The sequence below is a fragment of the Rhynchophorus ferrugineus genome, unplaced genomic scaffold (genome assembly GCF_030347505.1).
Source record: "Rhynchophorus ferrugineus isolate W39M unplaced genomic scaffold, kcgeb_rfMv2 rfM4, whole genome shotgun sequence".
In the NCBI taxonomy this organism is placed as follows: Eukaryota; Metazoa; Arthropoda; class Insecta; order Coleoptera; family Curculionidae; genus Rhynchophorus; species Rhynchophorus ferrugineus.
The window spans coordinates 50,974,149-50,994,995 of NW_027472583.1; the positions used below are offsets into that span (position 1 = coordinate 50,974,149).

The window sequence follows — 20,847 nt, forward strand, 5'->3', positions numbered from 1 at the left end:
TACTTATTAAACATGACCATCAATTTAAAAATATTAAGCTGTCTGGTTATATTTCCAAAATAATAAATTAGAAAAGAAAATCAGAATGATCCCGAACGATTTACATTTAATGTGAATCTAAATGAATCGCGCTCTGTTTAATGTAAATATAATTATACGGGTTTTCATTCATCGTATAGATGATTTATTATCATTTTTATTATGGTTATGGTATTCGTTACTTAGGAAGCGGATTATTTATTCCTTTAGGAATGGTAGCTACAAGAAACGTTCCCATATTCAGTAATATCGGTGATATTAAAGCAAATCGTTATTTGAAATGGAAACTTTATCAATAGTGCTAATAAAATATTCATATAAATATCGAATGTACTAATATTTAGAATATATAAAGTTAGAATTTCATATTATATGTATAATATTAATTATATTTTTATATTACTATAATTACATTTATATTATAGAAACTTAGTGACTTTTCTTTGATAAGAAAAATATAATTTCAAGTTTGTTTGATAAGTAGAACTGTGAACTATTTTAAAGCATTATTGTAACATAATTACAGTGACTAATGCTGAATACATTGTTGTCGTTTTTAAAAATTATTTATTACCTACAATTTTTACGATCTTTTGCTCTTTTTGGTAGTATATAAATTCTATGCCAAGAAACAGTTTATTATTGAATTAAGTACAATTCAATAATAAACTGTAATGGATCGAATAAAATCCTATACGCTTTCTCAAACTTTTCGCCGCATTTTCATGTAGTATTTACGTTTTATCAACATGCAGTCAGGCGACGAAGTATTATATTATCATTTTATGGTAATTCTGATTCTATTAGAATCGCTTATACAAAATATAATATTATACAAAATCAATAATTTCAAACCATTTATTTGCTTTCTTTGAACTCAACATTCTTCACATTTCTCAACTTTTCACTTGACCAGGATCAACCAGGTTTTGTCAAGCTCATGGAAGTCATAAGATTAAACATTTTGAATATACTGATATTGCAAAAGTCCAGCAGCATTTTATTTTTAATTAAATAGAAGTTTTAGAGCTTTCTTCAGTCACTATTTTTTTATCAACTAATTAGATACCTTTGGAACTAAGAAGAAAGTGTAAGAACGATATTACATAATTTGGTGTTCAAATCCTAGTGTCCTAGTATTAGCACTGCTCTGTTCCAGAAGTTATAAGAACGAGAGCAATGGGATCCCTGGGGAATATTGATCTGTGAAGGGAGTATTATTAGTTACATTTGTGAAATTTATTACAAAACGTGTGAAAGTCTTTGGCATGACGAGTTTGAGGATGTAGGTACTCTCTTCAAACGACCAGCTAACGATTGATGATGATGATAGAATATAATACCTGAATAGAATGGAATAGATTGTTTATCTATTAGGAATGAGTATTTTGCTTTTGGCTTCAGCTTTTTTCGCACAATTTTCATTAAAGTGATTTTTATCTCTGGTATTCAGTATCGGACTTATTCTATAACCGTATTCTTTCACATATTTACATTTATTAGTACGTTCATGTATATACTTTTGATCTTTTTTAGAATGTCTTGGATATATTTTCTTAAGATCATTATGTGTTTGACAGTTTTCTGAGCGTAGGAGGCTATGAATCTTATGTCTATAAATCGTATTTTTTAATATGATATCCTTCGTTTAATTTTGAGTCTGATCTGCTTAGATTATTACCAAACCTCTAACAGATCTAGTAGATTTTGGTTCTTGTTGACTGCCACTTGTAATTCTTCTATAGTTCTAGGCAGATATATATTGGGATATCGCTAGTGTAGACTCCAAGGGTGCTCTCTAGACAATATTCTGCGGTACGCTAGCTAAAATATGTTTTAATGTTGAGAATTCCATTTCTTGGACACTCTACTGTTTCTTTCGAAAATATAAGACTTCAGTGAGGCGTCTACTCGAATATTGTAGGGCAGACTTTATTTTTTAACATAAATTCTTCAAAACTTTAATGAAATGCGGTGGCTTCGCGGATGGCTTGTAAGGTACTCTTCTATTATAATTCCTTTCAGCAATTCACTTTTCAGTTTAATCAAAACCATTTTCCAAAATTAATTTTTGAGGTGAAAAAAGTTGTACGTAACTCAGGCAAAATTGTTGAGGTTGAGGTTTCATAATTTTCAATAATAAGTTTTAATTGAAAAGCAGTTTTAATAGACTTATTTGGCGTACTGAACATTTGGATGCAATATTGTTTGAAAAGTAGCTAAGAATTGATGGTGGCGTTGATGATGACATAAATGCCGACGGTTTCATGAAACTAATATTATATATTCAAAATAAATGACCGAAATCAACTTTTACCAAAAACAAAATACAATTTTAAAGACATAAAGCACGCTATCCGATTGTAACGCCCAAATAGGAAACCAGAAAATAAAATAATTCCTATTTGACGTGAATACAAATGATTCAAATTACATTTAATGTGAATATAATGACGCAAGTCCCCGACAACGATTTTCCTCTCTTAATGAATTTATTAAGATTTAACTGGATTTTAAACAACCATTTTTCCATCGGCGATATAAAAAAAGAACTCCGCCATATTTACGATCAATTTTATCGTTACTGTTTCAACAAAACGACCATTATACGCTAATATAGAACGTTACTAATCGAAAATAAGTTTCAAGCGTAAGATAACGGTAAAAAATTGAATGAAAATATTTTTAATCAATCCGCGTGTGTTCATATTTAAAGTAATCGTAAAATATGTATCCGTTATTATCCGGAATGGATATCAGGAGTTACGTTACGTCGGTCTATAAAAATCGTAATAACGGGCGGTAATAAAATTTCTAGTTTTACATTTCGAATGACATTAAAATAGTCGATAAAATAACGCTAGGCTTGTTTATCGACGACAATTAGAAATCGACTTGGCGCAAATATGAGAATGATTTTTCTACACGTCGGGCATGCCGTGTGGCTATGTGGTACGGCAGCGTGTACAAGAATCGACGAGAGCCTTAGAAGGAAAATTGAATATAACTATTCATTTAATTGTGTTTATAGACTCGTATTTCAGCGTCGAAATGACGTAACTACTGCTGGTAATGATAAAATTAATTTAAACAAATATGTTGTTAAACAAATATAATAGTATTGGGTGGGTGAAAAAGCGGACAGTGTTCTCTCACCTGTATATTGTCTAGTGATTTAGCGTAGGTGTCAAGATAATTTTTTCCACTCTATTATTTAGGGCGAATTTAATGTAATACAAAAAACAACTTCCAATCAGAACCATGGAATATTATATATAGGTTTAACTTAAATAGGCGAAATCGAGGAAAGGTTTTGGCATAGTTCCACCGATGTAGGCACTGAGATCACATTTGTGATCGATTCGTTTGAATAGCTTCACAAAGGCATTTGATTGGATCATTTGTATAACGCGATTGTCTGTTTCAGTTTGTTTATGATATTGTTATTGTGTATCTGATATAGAGTAAGTTCAGCATTTTTATGACTGAATTATAGTCACTATTATTTGATTATAATGTGTCGTCGGCCTCAAAAGTGTTGTATATCCAGTGTATGTGCGGAAATAAAAAAACGAGACATCGTGTTCTTTGGAAGAAACAGCCCAATTAGCTAGGTTAAGGATGTATGACTTAGCATTGGTTTTACCTGGTACGTATATAATTATTTATATAGAGCATTTGTGTTCCTGTATTTATGTATTTTCTCTCCTATAGAAATAATAGAAACAGAAAAAATAATGAAAATATTGGCCAAGTATGTGGAGATGAAATGATAGTAAAATTAAATTCAAGGTAAATGTGATTATACTAGATGCAACATTTTAGTGTGAAATTTTGCTGCCCTTTAAGAAGATGTTTGTAAAGAGCCATGGATTAAAAACTTCATAATTTTGAAGGGATTAATTTCAAACCAATGTATTTTCGTTAAGATATTTATAATTAATATTTTGGCTTATTGCTACTTAACTGAAATTGTTGGGATTTTTGGCTCTACGTATGGTTTCAGACAAATACATTCTTTAAGAAGTGTATAAAAAATATAAAATAATATAATTAGTAGACGAACAATTTGAGACTGATTTTATAGACAAGAAAGTATCTCACGATTGTCTTATTATATTGTTAATAAATCTTCAAGGCATCTCTGTTTCTTTAACTCTTAGAGTTTTCAATGATAATACCATAGTAATAATTTTGATATATATCATGCATTTTAATTTCTTACTCCTGTTCTTTAAAATATTACTTTCTGGTAAGTTTTATCCATTCTGACGTATATTATACGATTTAACCTTCGATCCACAATTTTCCCAATAAAATTTAAAAAATAATCATAGCTTGCTTCAATACATTTTTGTGTTGAACAAGTAAATAAACCATTAACAGACACAGTCTGCTGATGAGGGAACAAAAATATTGGCATTAAATAAATATGAAAAAGAGAAAAGGCGCCGTAGACCATTTTGATCTTATACTTTCGCATTTTAGCATTCTATGATATTTTTATTTAAGTAGAATTTTATTTTAATAAATTATTTTGAGAAATTACAGTTAAGTTTAATTTAAAATTTAATTAGTCAATAGAATGTGACGTCAGGGTTTAGTCAATGAAATGCCTTTCTAATAAAATATGTTCTTTACAGGTGTCTGTAATCGTAATTTAAACTAACCAATGAGATGAGTATCTTTTTGATGCCCTTCGACCAATCTTGTAATGACCTTATAAAATACATTTAATTATAAGAAAACATTTAAACATCATAGGCAAATTAATTAATCTTAAAATATTTGTTTTAAAGGATTAAAAAAATGCATGAATACAAACGAAAATATATTACTACTTCTAAATTCTGAATTTTTTTCAGGACTGCTAAATCATTTTCTTAAGATTGCAAAAACTTGGTTGAAAAAGATAAGTAAACTTTTTGGGGCGAAAATTTAAATACTATTAGTATGATGTGAAAAAATAATGAATAGAAAAACAATTTTATACAATAAACATTAAATACACAAAAAATCATTGCCGTTCCTGCAGTTTATATTTAGTATTCTCATTTTATAGGTCGTCCTTTGTTGATGGCTCTGTATCGTCTGATAATTAAAATTCCTTCTCGTAAACAAAATGTTATTACTAATATTCAACAAAAGAATGCCGTTTATGTAATAATTAAGTCAATTTATTTTAGAATATCAGATGCTATAAGGAGCTTGAAAACCTTGGATTATAATTCGGTTTTTTATTGATTATAAGAAAAAAATCTTTACACAATGTATGCAAACTTGCTGAGAATAATTACGACCATCAATCAACGTTCGACAATGGATGCTGTTGCTTTAATGTTGCGGACCATTGTATAGTTTCTTTATGGAATATCATTGAATCATGCGATGATAGATTTTGTCTTTGACATGTTATGCTTGTTGCTTTTACGTCAGATAATATAAGGGATGTATTATCAAAAGCCTTTTAGTTTGTTTTTTATTTCAGAAATTTATTAATTGCAACTGAAAGTTTACTATATATAATACATTTTTGTGTTTAGATATATGATTTTTAATCGTCTAAGGAATATTTAATCCTTTGTATCGTAATTTTTATCCTGATATATCCTTTTCACAAGCTTCTCTTTTCCTTGAACTTCGAATCTTGAAAATTAAGTCAAAGAAATATTGATTAAAATTAGAAATACGTTCATACTTTTCAATAGTAAATATTTTCGTCAGTTATTTATTGAACCCATACTTTTCTCTAATTATTCTTTCATCCATCCTTTTATAGTATTAATATATAAATTGAAATATCACTTATAGTAGCACCACTTATATATATTAGTTCTATTAAGGCATCAGTACAGATCTACACTACAGTTACTATTAACTAAATAGACATAGATCAACTTTTAGGTAACAGACTCACAAAAGCTATTTTGAAATTCTTATCAGCATTTCTATAATCTTCATGTGTACCTGACATTTCAATGCGCAATCGAACATGAACGGAAACAATGAATGAAATAAAACATGTTTCTTGTTTTAGTCTCATATGTTGATAAAAATGTCGTTTGAGAAAACAATTGAAACAATGATGAAACAATTACGCATCAAATTAAGTGATTTCCAATTAGATCAAAGTGAAGATGTGGTTCTGTATCTCTGATATATTTTTGCTACTTTGAGCCATTAAGTTATATTTTCAAGCCTCTAGCCCTTTTGTGGATCCTGTTGACTGTTACTAGTAGTTTTCTTATAGCTCTAGGCAGATATATGTACGATAAGATAAGTACTGTGTATTGTCTCTGCTTATTTGTTGGGATATAGACAGGAAGAGCATACAGATGAGTGATCCCAAGATACTAATATGCGAAATCCCAGAACAAATAAGTTTAAATAATTAGAGATATTTTTAATATAGAAATATAATGCAACTGGATTTCAGATTTAGATAAGTCTATTAGTTGAATGAGATAATTGAGATGTATAAAACATTTAAGGAGAATACATAACAGAGAATATTACAAACTATTAATTCTATATTCTAGGAAATATTGTTAGGTAGGCTTATCCTTTTTTAAGGTTATTTTAAATAAATCGTTAATTAAATAACATTTTCATTCAACAGAACTAATCGAAAAACAAAGATATAAGACCTATAACCTATATATTTCTTCTATTCTTTTATAAAAATGAATTTGAATTAACTAACAATAAGGAAATCTTATAATAGCCTCATAATTGCCCATTATGCAATATTCTATAGTTACACCTAGCTAGAAGGTAACTCGTTCTCCTTTCTAGTGGCAAAACGTTACCAATCAATCATCGCTGTGAAGGAATAATGATTAATTGTTTTGCCAGTCACCTATTTATATGTTCTAATACAGTTTCATAAGGAATTTAATGCTTTCTGAAATACCAATATGAACCAAGTTTTTACTTTATAAATAGTCGAGTGGATTTATGTTACTCAATACTGCAAAGAGAACTTGCACAGAAAGAAAAAATCATCTGGTAATTATAGCTTTATTTAGAATTTTTAACATGACTGAATAGAAGAGAAATGTCATTTAATTATATTGTATTCGACATTTTTGAGTTATCAATGAACTACTCCTGATAAGCTCCGACACATACAAAGGCAGGAAATGCGTGAGTAAATGTTACTTTAAAGTTAAGCAAATCTTATGTTGTTATAAAGAAAGTATATTAATTGATATATGATATGTATATTGATGATATTTACTATTGATGAAATGAGCACATGGAGTAGTTCAAGAAAACGTGAAAATAACATTGTTGTTACCTGAAATGCGTGTTGAGGTTATTGGTTAAAGAAGAGATGAGCAGAAAAGACTGAGAACCAATGTAAACACTAAAATGATATTTTTGCTTAAACATAATGTTTCCTTTTCTGTTTAGATAACAGTGAAGCCAGTCTAGTCTTTAGTAAAATTAGTAAATACATTGGCTGCTAAAACCAAATGAAACTATTACTGTAGGTGTCCGCTGACGTTAGTTGAACAAATCAAACGCCACATTGTTGTAAAAAAGACCAACAATTTTAATTTTACACTGGTTCTTGTTGATAAAATATCGTTAAAGCGAAGCAATGGCTTGATTAGCTTTATAAGGACTCTGCTCCATCAGACACAACAACAAAATGTTGATTTGCTGACTTAGTGTAGAGATACCGATGATGCAGAACGCAGTGGACGTACAAATGAGGTGGTAACACTTCAACATCAAAACAGTCCACAAAATCGTTTCGAATAATCAAAAATTGCGTGAGTTAGCTAACATAAATATATCAAAAGAATGTGTTGGTTTTATATTGTATGATCATTTTACTATTGGAAAGCTCTTTTCTTGTTTGTTTTAGAGTCTCCTTTTTAACTATTAATTTTGATCTGGACCGGACACAGGAGACATCCACTTTTACTCAGCCTGGTTACTGGGGTGACTGGGATAATTTTTCTTTTCGGATTTTATACTATAACAGTAAGAGTACCGTCCTATCGCCTTTACCGCTGCGCCAACTAAGAGGCAACCATTTAATCACTGCTTACAAAAAACAAAAACGTGTTGATGATTCTGAACATTGTTTGGCCATGTTTAAAATTAACAAACTGAAATTTTTACGTCGACATATGACTATAGATGAAACATGCATTCATCACTTCACTTTGGAATTAAAACGATTGACATCTGAGTGGACAGCAACTAGTGAACTTCGTCCAAGTGCTTGAAAGCACTATAGTTAGCTGAAAAGCTTATGGCTTCCGTATTTTGGGATGTGCGTGGTGTAATATACATCGAATATCTTGAGAAAGGAAATACTGTCAATAGTGTATATTATATAGCGTTATTGGAGCGTTTGAAGGCTGAAATTGCAAAGAAAATATGTTTATTCATCAAGACAACGCACCGTGTCACAAGTCAATCAAAACAATGGCAAAACTACATGAAGTACACTTCGAATTGCTTCCACATCCACTGTATACGCCAAATTTGGCTCCTAGCGAATAATGGCTGTTCGCAGACTTCAAAATTGGGGAGCATTACCGGTAAGAAACTTCGCTCAAATGGAGAGGTTATGGCTGAAACGCTGAGGTCTATTTTGAGGCAAAATCGTTCTACAATAGTGGTACTGAAATGTTAGAGTGGCGCTGGAATAATTGTGTTGCTCTTGATGGATATTACGTTGATGAATAAAGCCAATTTTGAAGAAAAAAAAAAGAGTTTTCTTTGTTAATGACTGACCTAATGGCGAATTTCGTATATCCTGTATCTATCTAGCAAACGCTTATCAATTTGCGCATATCGATGGTCCACGAAATAAATTTATGGTAAACTTGTTACCGTCTAGTAATGGTAATAGAGCTTCTAGTAAGTGATAAATTTGTCTAAATATCTGGAATTGTTTAAGATTTTGTTAACTAATTTCTGATACAAATTTTAATGCAAAAAAAATATACAATACATTATGCGTTCCACAAGCAAGATATACCTTTAAAAAATACCTACATTTTGATGAAATATAAATCGTTGTAAAGTATTAAACGGTCACTACCCAGAAATTATCTTCAATATTTAATATATTATATATTCTAATGGGGTTTTAGTAATAGTGGCCGATAGTTTTAATCAGCGTTAAAACAATTTTAATCACAAAATAAATTTCCGACAACCAAGAGACATGTCGATCCTTGGTAATAACGAAACTATTGATGACAATGGCAGTGGCACTTTGTATGAGAACATATAATTGTTGTTTTTATAGCTTTCTCGCAATGATTCCATAGTTTCTCACCATATAAACTCTTTCTGGACTTCTACAAATATTTTAAAACCAAAATTAGTGAATATGGGCCAACCATTCTTGAGTTTTAGCAAGACTAACGAGTAGCAATTTATTTTTGTATATCTAGTTAGATGGTATTGCAGCAACGTTTGTCAATAAGTTCCTTTTTAAATTTAAAAATTATCAGAATACGTACACAGTGACTTATATTTACTGATCATTCTACGTTACTAACACTACCTACAGAAATAAAATGAGAGTAAATTTTATATATGTAAAAGAGAAAATAGTCCTTTTGATCAAAACATTTCCAAACCTTGTACACTTATTTTTGTAGATTAATGTGTATTGTAGATATATTATTATATTGTAAGCATTAAAATAAGACTTACTCGTCTGTCACGTCCAGGTCCAATGATGATGGCACTCGAACTTCCTCGAAGCTGAAGCTCCGATTCAAACCAGTTTCTCTAGACTGTTTGTTCGTTCTTGTATTGACAGGGTTGGTACCGATGCTACCTGGTCCTTGTGGAGGCGGGGTATCGTCGAACAACCGACTGCTCTGGTAAAATTGCACGGCCCAGTCGGTGGTTTTGGAGTTATATGGAGAATTGGAGACGTGTGGTGCGGATTTCTGTTCCAGTTTGTCGTCGTTGCTTCTCGGATAAACGTTTTTCTGAGCATCAGAGTTCTTTTGGCGGCCGTACAATTGACGGTAGTATTTTTCTTGATCGCCGTACATCCAACAAACTTTCCACCACTGTTTGCACATAAGGACGTTCGCCGTGGATGCTGCCTCGCGCTTTGCTGGTGGTGGGATGGTTGCAGTAGCCATTTTCTTGGGAGTTTGCGTCAACATTATCTCAAACCTGTATCAGTGGACGTGATTGGAGATATATCCATTGTAAAATTTACAGGAACTCGACAGATGCAAATCAGTAACTTTATATATTTATATAAGGCTTCAAGATTAATAATTAGTTATGATTAAAACGCATTAATACAAGTAAAATTTAAAAGTGGATACTATCGTAATATATTATAAATAATTTAACTACTAAAACACTGAATTATTTACTATAATCATGTTTTATAAAAATTTACAATTTGTAATCAATAAAATTATTAATTCAATTTGGTTCTTCAAAAACGTACTTAACGTACGTAACTTGTAAGATGTGATAAAAAACGCAAAAACCACTATATGTCATTACGGTTTTTTGTGTCGTAATCATGTTAATCTTTATGCAGCAATTAATTTTTGAGAAAAAGTGCAGCTGATGGATATCAATTGTTCTGTGAAACATATGAGGAATATTCTATATCAATGAAAACACGTGAGTACTTGGTTCCTCTTTTTAAAAGAAGCGAAAAGCTGGCAATTAAACTTATAAAACTTTGTCATACCTGCCGTAGTCATCGTGTATTACCTCTTGTATTTATATACAAATTTATTTATTTAAGACTATTAATCTCTTGATTTTAGATTGCGTTTCTATCATATAATTTTAAGTATTTTCATTCTCTTTCATATATTAACTATCTTGAGAATTCTAATTCTATCTAATTAAATTCTGAATGTGCTATAAACATTTTCAATGCGTTTTCAATTTTAGAAACTCTTTAGAGTGTCTCTGCGAACCGAGACCCGGATTTATATATCATATATCTTCGAGGTCTTGGTTAAGAAAAGTCCTTGGAGGATTGTGGGAATGACGCAAAGCTTAGGCTGGGGATATATTCTTTTGATTTCTAAATGAATGAGCCTTAAAGGAGAAAATCAAAAGAATTTGTAAATATATACTGGGTTTAACTACTTGATTGCCTTATAGATTTGATATTACCTAAATATAATGTAATACTCATTGATACAAAATGGAAACATCACCAAAGCAACGATTGACAAGAATTTGGTTACCGATACTGATATTGGGTAAAACTAAATATAATTATTTGGAATCATGAATACGGAAGAGGTACATAGCTTCGGCAGCCGGCATAATGAGCTAAATTGGCTAAAACAAGAGATAAGATAGACAAGAGATAATCCTTTTGTGATGATGATGGTGCATATGGAAGAAAGAAAGTATTACAATGAAGACAAATCCGGTTTTTTGGAGCACTTATTTGACAATTAGGCTTCGACACTGATAGAATAACCTAACATCATTAAACTCGAAGTTATTCAGATTGTGTGGGTTTCTCATTGAGAATTTATTTTTAAAGATATGTGAACCATTGTAACTACAGTTGAAAATCTTAATATGTATAGTGATGTTGTGGATTTGCATCCATTAAGTCTTGCAATTGAATGTATTCGAATTTTATTAGTGCTTCAGATCGTTCTTTCTCATTGACATCAATACCCGACAATTGGGATAAAACGGAGAAGCATAACCATAAGTTTTGATGAGCTTCAGCGGAAAATATTCAAATCATATTACAAAAGTAATGATTAAGTTAAAAATGCAATTTTAAGTGTACACTGATGTTCACTGTGTACACTGAGTAACTTAATAATAATAAATGGAAAATTGTTATTTTATATATTGTAAAGTCGAATCTATCGAATTTAAAAGTTAGGTTAGGTTGTTTAACAGCTTTTATTGGGATACTTCACATTTTCATCTATAGATATCGTTGTCTAAAATACATGCAAAAACCTAATAATATTATATATTGAGGTTCTTTTAAACATCCAAGAAGTAATACCATCTGAGATCTAGTGGTTTTTGAAATATCGCTAAAAACTGCACCAAACCATCGAAAAAATGTCACAGTTTACGCTTCGTTTACGTATAATTTAATGAAGCGAATTTTGTCGCATTATGTTGTAAAAAATGGACGGTTGCTGATATTCTAACGTGATTATTAAGAACTACTTTAATACGTCTTTTTATTAGATTGTGACTGGTTTAGATTGAAACATTATGAATGCGCAAAAATCGCGTAGGCCGATGCGGTGAAATCATCATTCGTCGACATAGCATGTATGTCATAATAATAAAATATAATTTTGCTCTTATACGCAATATCATCCCGGAGTCATTAATTAAAGCATGACGACAAGTATCGAATTAATTATAATACATTTTTTCTCTCGGTTTCCTTGGATAACTGTTTATTTCTCTTAACTGTATCGGTTATTAGTAGGTGTAGATCAAGAGTGTTACACACAAGGCGTTATTCAGATATTTGCGTCTGTTTTCAGCACGAGTTCCTTAAGGCGGCCGGGTAAATTTAACGAGGTAGACGATATAAGGCGTTTCGAACAGTTCCTGCCATTTTACACTTAAGATATAAATTGTTTTAAATGTTACCATGTTGTTCCTGATCGATTATCTATCACTAATTCTGTTTTTAAACAAAATATTAATATGGTAAGATTTATTTTATTTATCTGTCAGAAAAAACAAATTTGATCCAGTTAACTGACGTTTTGACTTAAAAGATGAAAATCAAATAATTTCATCAGTTTTATTTTCAAATATTTTATTTAAACTTTTTTAATCTCATATAGCCAGTTAAGGTTGCTACTCCATTAGGCAAATATATTTATATCAATTTTATCTTCTAAATTTGCATATAATAAAGTGTAAAATTACATCAAGTTGGCGGGTTGTCGAAATAAACATTTTTTCTCTGAAGATTAATTGAAACAACTTTAATTTATGTACACATATGTTGTCATCACAGTTTCTAACAGTAGATGGATATTGCCAACGAAATGTATTATATAGTAATATAGATATGGACAATATGGAAATATAGATAGTAAAAAAACTTCACGCCAGGCTAATAAAATTTTAAAGATCTGAATATTTTATGAATAAATGTGAGATTTATATTTGATTATTCTTCATAAAAAAATATTTTATTAATTATGCTGTTATGGGTTTATGTAGTAAGAAAATTATATAAATATAATGGGAATACATTTAAGCTGAAGTGTAAACGTGGAAGTGATGAAAGTCTAACAACAATTTATTAGCAGAAGAGGTATTTCATAGTTGAATATCCAATATCAAACACCTTTTTGCAGAGTATTGCGTTAAGAATAGAAGGCTACGTAAATATTAAAATTGAATGGACATTCCAAGGCACATTCAAAATTAATGTAAACAAAAGTGCAACTTGATGAACGGAACATTATTCATAATAATATATGGTGTTAAAACTATGTATTTTATTTAAATAATATTTAAATAAAGTATTTTTAAAGGAACTGGTAAAAATATATTTTAAACAACTGAAATTAATCTTCATTTATAACTTGCAGATATAAAACTTTAAAATAAGCATACGTATTGCTGGAAAAGTATATATATATATATATATATATATATATATATATATATATATATATATATACTATGAATATGAATATAAGTTGTATGTTTAATGTGTGTGAATCAGTCGCCAAACAGTTTTTTTGGAATAGATTTCATACAAATTAGATTAATTAATTAGATTAATTTGTATGAAATCTATTCCAAAAAAAACTGTTTGGCGCACATTAAACATATAATTTATATTCATAGTATAATTTACTAATTGATGTATCAATTTTTAACAGACTCAGAGTGAATATGAAAGTTATTATTGAAACATATTCAGCACAATATGTCAAAATAAATGTCAACCAAAACAACAAAGCTGTGAATATAAATGAATTACAACTAACCCCATCATTAGATGCTTAGATGTATATTCGATATATTTTAGATATCATGTTAATTCAAAAATATTCAGAAACATCAGATAATTAGTGCAAAGTTATTTGAAAACATTTCCGAAATCTAATTTGTCCGAAAACTATTCCAAAAAAACTATTTGCCGACTGATTCACACACATTAAACATATAATATATATTCATCGTATAAATTACTAATTGATATATCAATTTTTGAAAGATATTTTGAAAGATACTGCTACAGTGTCCTGTCACCCGACCATTACATTAAACCGGATTAATGGTTCTGATTTGAAATTGAAATTAAGGTGATCTCGGCTATGGCCGATCTGATTGAATTAGAGTCATCGTTTAATGGATCGATTTGTTTGCTAGCCAGTCTGAAGCACTAAAACGTCTACTAGAAGCATTAGGTTGTTGTCGGAAATAACACGGTCTGTTTTATGTAAAACTTAAGGCTGATTGGGGTTGATCCGGCTTAGTTCGAAATATTTACATGTTCTTATTGTTATTTTCCATTCAAATGGACTGGTACAACTGTTTCTCTTCCTCTCAGATGTTCCGTTGGAGATAATCTATTACATATTAATTAATTTTACTACTATTAACGTTATTATAAAACATGTTATATGTGATATGTAAATTTTAATCCTTTATTTATGTATTAATTATTTCAATTGTAACTAAATTGTTTTTGCGATTTTGTGATTTACATACTTTTTAATCTAATTTAGTTATTGATTATTACAAATATAAAGTGCGTTTCTTATACATCCTGCCACAAATTAAGGGTGAAAATTATAAGAATGGAAAATTAAGGGTTAAGGTGAATAGTTTTAGATCTGATACAGCAAACTCTTATGTTTTCTGGTTGGGTATACGTGAAATCACACTGGAAAACACAGAAATATGATATCGTCCTTTCCATAAAACGGATTTTCCCTTCTCATTTTACCCTAGTGAAAAACAGACATTTCAACCCTGTTGTCAAATGTCTATAACATTATTCAAAACGTTTAGTCATAATAATTAGAAATTTTAAACTGGGAAACTCTGTAAACCCAGAGTCCAGTTTGATGCGGCAACATTGCGATGCGCCAAGGCCATAAATTTTCATTACGTGCATTGATTGTTGTTTTGGTTAGAGTAGTATATACAACAATGTATTGGACGATAGGCGAGTAGTAGCCGATAGGCGATAGACTATCTGGAAGTAATAGTTGGGGCTGTAGGGTTATCGATTCTGCTAATTGATTATTTGGAAAAAGCTAAATGGCAGAGAGCTGGGTGACAAAATTCGCGAAAAGGGGTCAAGCTTGAAGAAGAAAATAGTCATTTTCTACCAGTATTATGCACCTGTGCACCAGGATGTGCCAGCGATGAGAAAGCTGCGAGATTTGATGTACGTTTTTTTTTTCTTGGAAACTCTTCATATCCATTGAAGAAGTTAAGAAGGCCATAGATGAGTATTCTCACAGATTTCAAGGCTAAAACTTCTGAAAATAATAGACCTAGCCAGAATACCACCAGAAGAACCAGTTGAGATTAAAGGAGATTAGACAGAAAACTGAATGAATCACCGTAGATTATTTTTTAACCAAAAGCAAAATGACATAGAAAGACATCGTTCAATTAACATTTATGAAGAAAAAATAATTTGATATAAAAATATATTGTATAAATGATATTAATATTGGTTTAGAACATGTAGAAGTGGAAATTGCAAATACGAGTTCAATATAAACAGAAAAACTACGTAAAACAACTGTGTAAAATGTAACTTCATTTTACTAACTAACTAAGACATTTTATGTTCAATTGAGAAGCTAAGACTAAATATTTATGAGTTATTATACAAGTTGTTCAGATATAAAGAAAACAGATTTGATGACATATTTGGCGTCTTGATTGAATTTTAATCTAGAGCTAAATATATGTTTATATAAAATTGTGACTGAATTGTCCCTTATGTCTTTGTTAAGTTCGAGAGGGTGTAATAAGAAAATGTTATAGACGATCGCATTTATTTCGATCAATACTTAATATATCTATAAAACACCCTAAACCTTATGACGCAGGGAAATAATTTGAAAATGTTAGATATACTCCAATTATATTAAATTTTTACCACTTGTTAGGAAAAGAACAAGAATGTTACAAAAGTGAACAAGATGGTACATATTTTTGAAACTCTTGAGATACTAGAATCAACAAAATCATATATTCAAGATACTTCTCGAAATTGTGGTCGCTCTTTCGTATACTATATATAGATTGTCACGTTTCAACTTTACGCTATTATTCATAACAGTTGCTGAAAATCATGATTTATCAAAAAAGCATTCTAACCTACTCATAGAACAACTTTGTGTTACTAGATATCTGATATAACAGTTGAAATATTATAACCCACTGAAATAAATTTATTAAATTGGACGCTTGGACGAATATTTGCTTATCATGTTACTGCACAATTTTCTAAACAAAATTAAACCTAGATAGTTAATTTCCTGTAGGAGGTTAAGAAAGTAAATTTTCAATCTCCTCGTCTACACCCATTTGAAGACTGGTCGTTTTGCATTTATCCAAAGGTTCCTCATAAGAGTTTTAATATCGTATTGTATTGAATGTAGAATGTATTGTCACCGTATGAGCACGCTTTTCATTTTCATTAGCTTATAATAAAATATTGGAATCTTCACAAAAATCTAAAAGAGTATTTTCAATTTTCAGAGTCAATTGATTAAAAAATTTCAATCAATTTATTTTATATTCGTGTTCTAAATCTAAAAAATTGTTTTCAGTAATAATAACGTAGCAACTAGTAATACTGTTACGCAAATATATTAACACTTATTTATCAATTCTACATGCATCCCCACTCATATAAACTCAAGTACAAAACTCTGTTATGTTTGAACAACCCTATTAACTCCAAACCCTGCAAAGCTCCCAAACCTGGCCCTTTAATAAATCTAATTTATGTAAATAGGCCTGAAAAATGTTATTGTACTTTATAAAATCAAGATAAAATAAAAAATATAAAGGATTTCATATAAACATATTTCATATAAATAGTTTTTATACACCTGGTTTAATATTTTTAGTTAACATCGAATTTCATATTAATAATGTTAATATACAATCTTGAACAAATAGTTAAATATTTTTATAAATATAAATTATTGATATTCAAAATTTATATACACTTTTTTAATTGCATTATAAATTCAATGTGCTATGTTTATGAGTATTCGATGTATGTTTAAATATTTGTGTTAGCATTTTCATGTTTACCTTGCAATTTTAAAATTATGGTTTTAGTCAATTAGTCAGATGTATTTTAAACAGTAACTCGCCTGAAAATATTGAAGGTTCTTATATAATCATATATTCATTGTCTCGGCAAATGTACACAAGAATTATTCATGTTTTTCACCTAAGTATTATGTTTATGTAACTGTAAAATTTCGTGTCTGTTATACATCCTAATTAAAAATTAATTTAAAGAAGTTATTTCAATATCTTCATTTGCTAATGACTTATAATTATAATTTTTAAAATTATATATATATATATATATATATATATATATATATATATATATATATATATATATATATACATATATATATATATATATATATATATATACATATATATATATACATATATATATATATATATATATATATATATATATATATGTACATATATATATATATATATATATATACATATATACATATATATATATATATATATATATATATATATATATATATATATATATATATATATATATATATATGTATATATATATATATATATATATATATCTAATTTTCTAGTAGCTTCTTTTGGCAACAATGTTTCTTTTTTAACTGGTGCCAACCAACTTTTCCATATTTTAAGTTCATAGTTGTTTAAAAATACCAAAAAAGGTCAGCGTTGTAAAAAGACCTTATGACAAAAGACGAAAATATCAGTTCAGTTCGGCTTTTTATATCCCTATCCGTAAAAATAGAGCTAAAAATGAAAAACGAGAATTAAAATAAAGTCTAAAGGAAAATTATTTCATAGGGAAATGGCAAAAATTCCAAATATATGAAAAATCAAAAAATTCAAAATTGTATTGCTACATTTATATGCTAAGTCTTCTAGGTTCTAGTTAGCCTGAATAGAAAGGTGTGTTGTAGGTACCTCCAAATGATGCCTATAATCAGGACAGTATATTTTCTTAAACTACGTATGGGGGCGGTTTCGTTATAGATTGTATAGGCTATATTTCAACATTCCGCTGGAAACTATCCAGGCACCCTACAAATCTATTACGCGAAGAATTGTAGCTGTTTTAAATGCAAAATAGTGGTTCAATATCTTATTAAATTAACATTGCGTATATGTTAAATGTTCATCTTATTTTGCTTTGTTTTGAGGCAACTTGTTAGTCAAAATGATAATTTTTACATTTTTGTTATTTAATATTTTCAAATCAAATGTCGTTTATGTCAAAGTTAAACTGATTTTATAACAACGGAATAACTATTTCATATATTTGATTATAAGGGGCTAAAAAAAAACAAAAATAAAAATAAAAATAAAATAAGTTCTTTTTTTTCAGAGCCAACTTTCTCTTACTCTTTCTGTCAAAATTATTACCGATTTCAAATTTGAAACGCTACAGCTATATATCCACTCAGTTGAAACTAAAAATAATTTTCTAGAAATTTCTTCACTCCATCATGGAATACCAAAATAATTTAAGCAAAACTGTAGAAACCGAACACCAACAAACACCTTCCTGCGACGGTCGTCAGTGTTATTTATTTTTGTTTTATTTGAAGAAATGTACTGCCGGATCTCATTAAACTCTTTTAGACCTTATGCTGATGGTGCTTCATCAGATCCCATTTGTCCGTTGTATTAAATATTTGAAAGTGGTGACTTTGATCTCAATTACAAAAACGGTCTAGAGATCACAACAAGTTCGAAGACAATTAATTATAAGATTTATTGGATGGAAAACCCGGCTGCAGCGCCTAAGTAATTTTAGGCACCTTAACAACTGATGAATCAACTATATCCATACTTAAACGTCTATAGGAAAGGTTTATAAGATAGAAAGTAACTACCACACGAATATACCGAAAATGTAATTTCGAACCAATACAACATCATGGTTTTGTTGTTTCCTAAGAAAAAACAAGAATTTTCTGTAATATTTTGTGACTAGTGATGAAAAGCGAATCTACGAAATCCGAATGTACAACAACTCATGGGACCCTGAAGCGAAATATTCAAGTTTTACTCTACATATGGTGGGTTCACAAAGAGCCGCTAAAATTGAGTGAAACTGTTACTGCAGATATTTACCGACGTTAGCTGAACAAACTGAACGACATATTGTTGCAGAACAGATTAGCAATAACGAGTGCGAATTCATGGAGATGAATCAAATTAGTTTCTACGGTATAGTAGCTGAATGAATGTTACTAAATTCCAAGAACTATTAGATTATTATATTTTACTCTTTTATTTCATACAACATGAGAATATTTTATCATAAATTCAGGAATTTTAAAATCAAATGAGAGTAATAAATTTCGGTATTTAGCTGTGAATTCTAGACAAAATCTTAACTTTACATGTTGTAAAATATTTACATTTTGGGACTCAAATACCATTATTTGTAACGTGTTATTTAAGTAATTTTAGACCCCTCTATTTATTATTCCTCTTATGATATTTAATCCATTTTATTAACACTCTAGAAATATATTATGCGAGGAATTTTAGCTCTTTTAAAAGCAAATAGTGGCCCAACAAGTTATTAATATGTAAACATTGTGTGTATGTCAGGCGTTCATCTTATTTTGGTCATCCCCTGTATATGGGTTTTATTAAGCTTTGGTAGATTATTATAGATACTTTGAAAGACATTTTCAGTTCCATGGATTCATAAGTCAGATTGCTTTTGAGATTTGTGGGACTTGAATTAGAAAGATGATAAAATGAAAACATTTTGGACTATTTCAGTGTTTTTCAGGCAACTTGTTATTCAAAATGAGAATTTTTACATTTTTCTGATTCAATTTCTTTAATATCAAATGTTGCATATGTCAAAGTCGTACTGATTTTATAATAACTAAATAACTATCATAGATTTAATTATAAGGATTTGAAGGATGATATACTTGCTTTGAGCCAACTTTCTCTTACTCTTTTACTCTCTGACTCTTTTTGTGAAAATTATTACCGATTTCAGACCTGAAGTTATTTTAAAAGTAATTTTATAGAAATTTCTTCACTGCATCCTGGAATTCCTCAACACCAAAATGATTTAAGCACCATTATATAAACCAAACACCAACAACACCTTCCTGCGCCGGTCGTCAGTTTTATTAATGAACACGCTGAAGCAGGAAAACATCTGAATGCCGTTGCCAAATACGTAACCGAGAAGGTCGAATACAACCAAAGAGGTACCACCCGAAAAGAATGACGTCGCTCTTGTACGTGAGATCTGATGATTAATGATCTCGCGATGTAAGGCTCCGGCTATAATTTGTTATTAGTCGCTGGCAAATGAATTTTTAAAAAGTTACAATTTTTTTCATCGATCCGAGCTCTGGTTCGATTTAAATGATCGTTGATAAGGTTAGTGCTTATCGGATCTCTTGGTGATTTAACTTGAATCAAGGCTTCGATTGAGTATTTTTTTCGTCATTATTAATACACATCAGAGTCATGACCTTACTAAATATCATTTTAAATTTAATATAGACAGGGTAGATAAAATAATATGAACACCAT

At 29.6% G+C, this 20,847-nt stretch overlaps 1 protein-coding gene across 2 annotated transcripts in view; it reads right to left on the bottom strand.

The window, feature by feature from the left end:
• The window catches only part of esn (espinas), a 445,040-nt gene that overhangs the window by 118,286 nt on the left and 305,907 nt on the right, over positions 1 to 20,847 (bottom strand). The window contains exon 2 of one of the 2 annotated variants that reach the window (XM_076404259.1): positions 9,730 to 10,206. The exons of the other annotated variant lie outside the window; for it this stretch is intronic. Coding sequence (XP_076260374.1) covers positions 9,730 to 10,196 — 467 coding nt within the window. The 5' untranslated portion in view covers positions 10,197 to 10,206. The remainder of the gene's footprint in view (positions 1 to 9,729; positions 10,207 to 20,847) is intronic. 2 annotated transcript variants of the gene reach the window in all.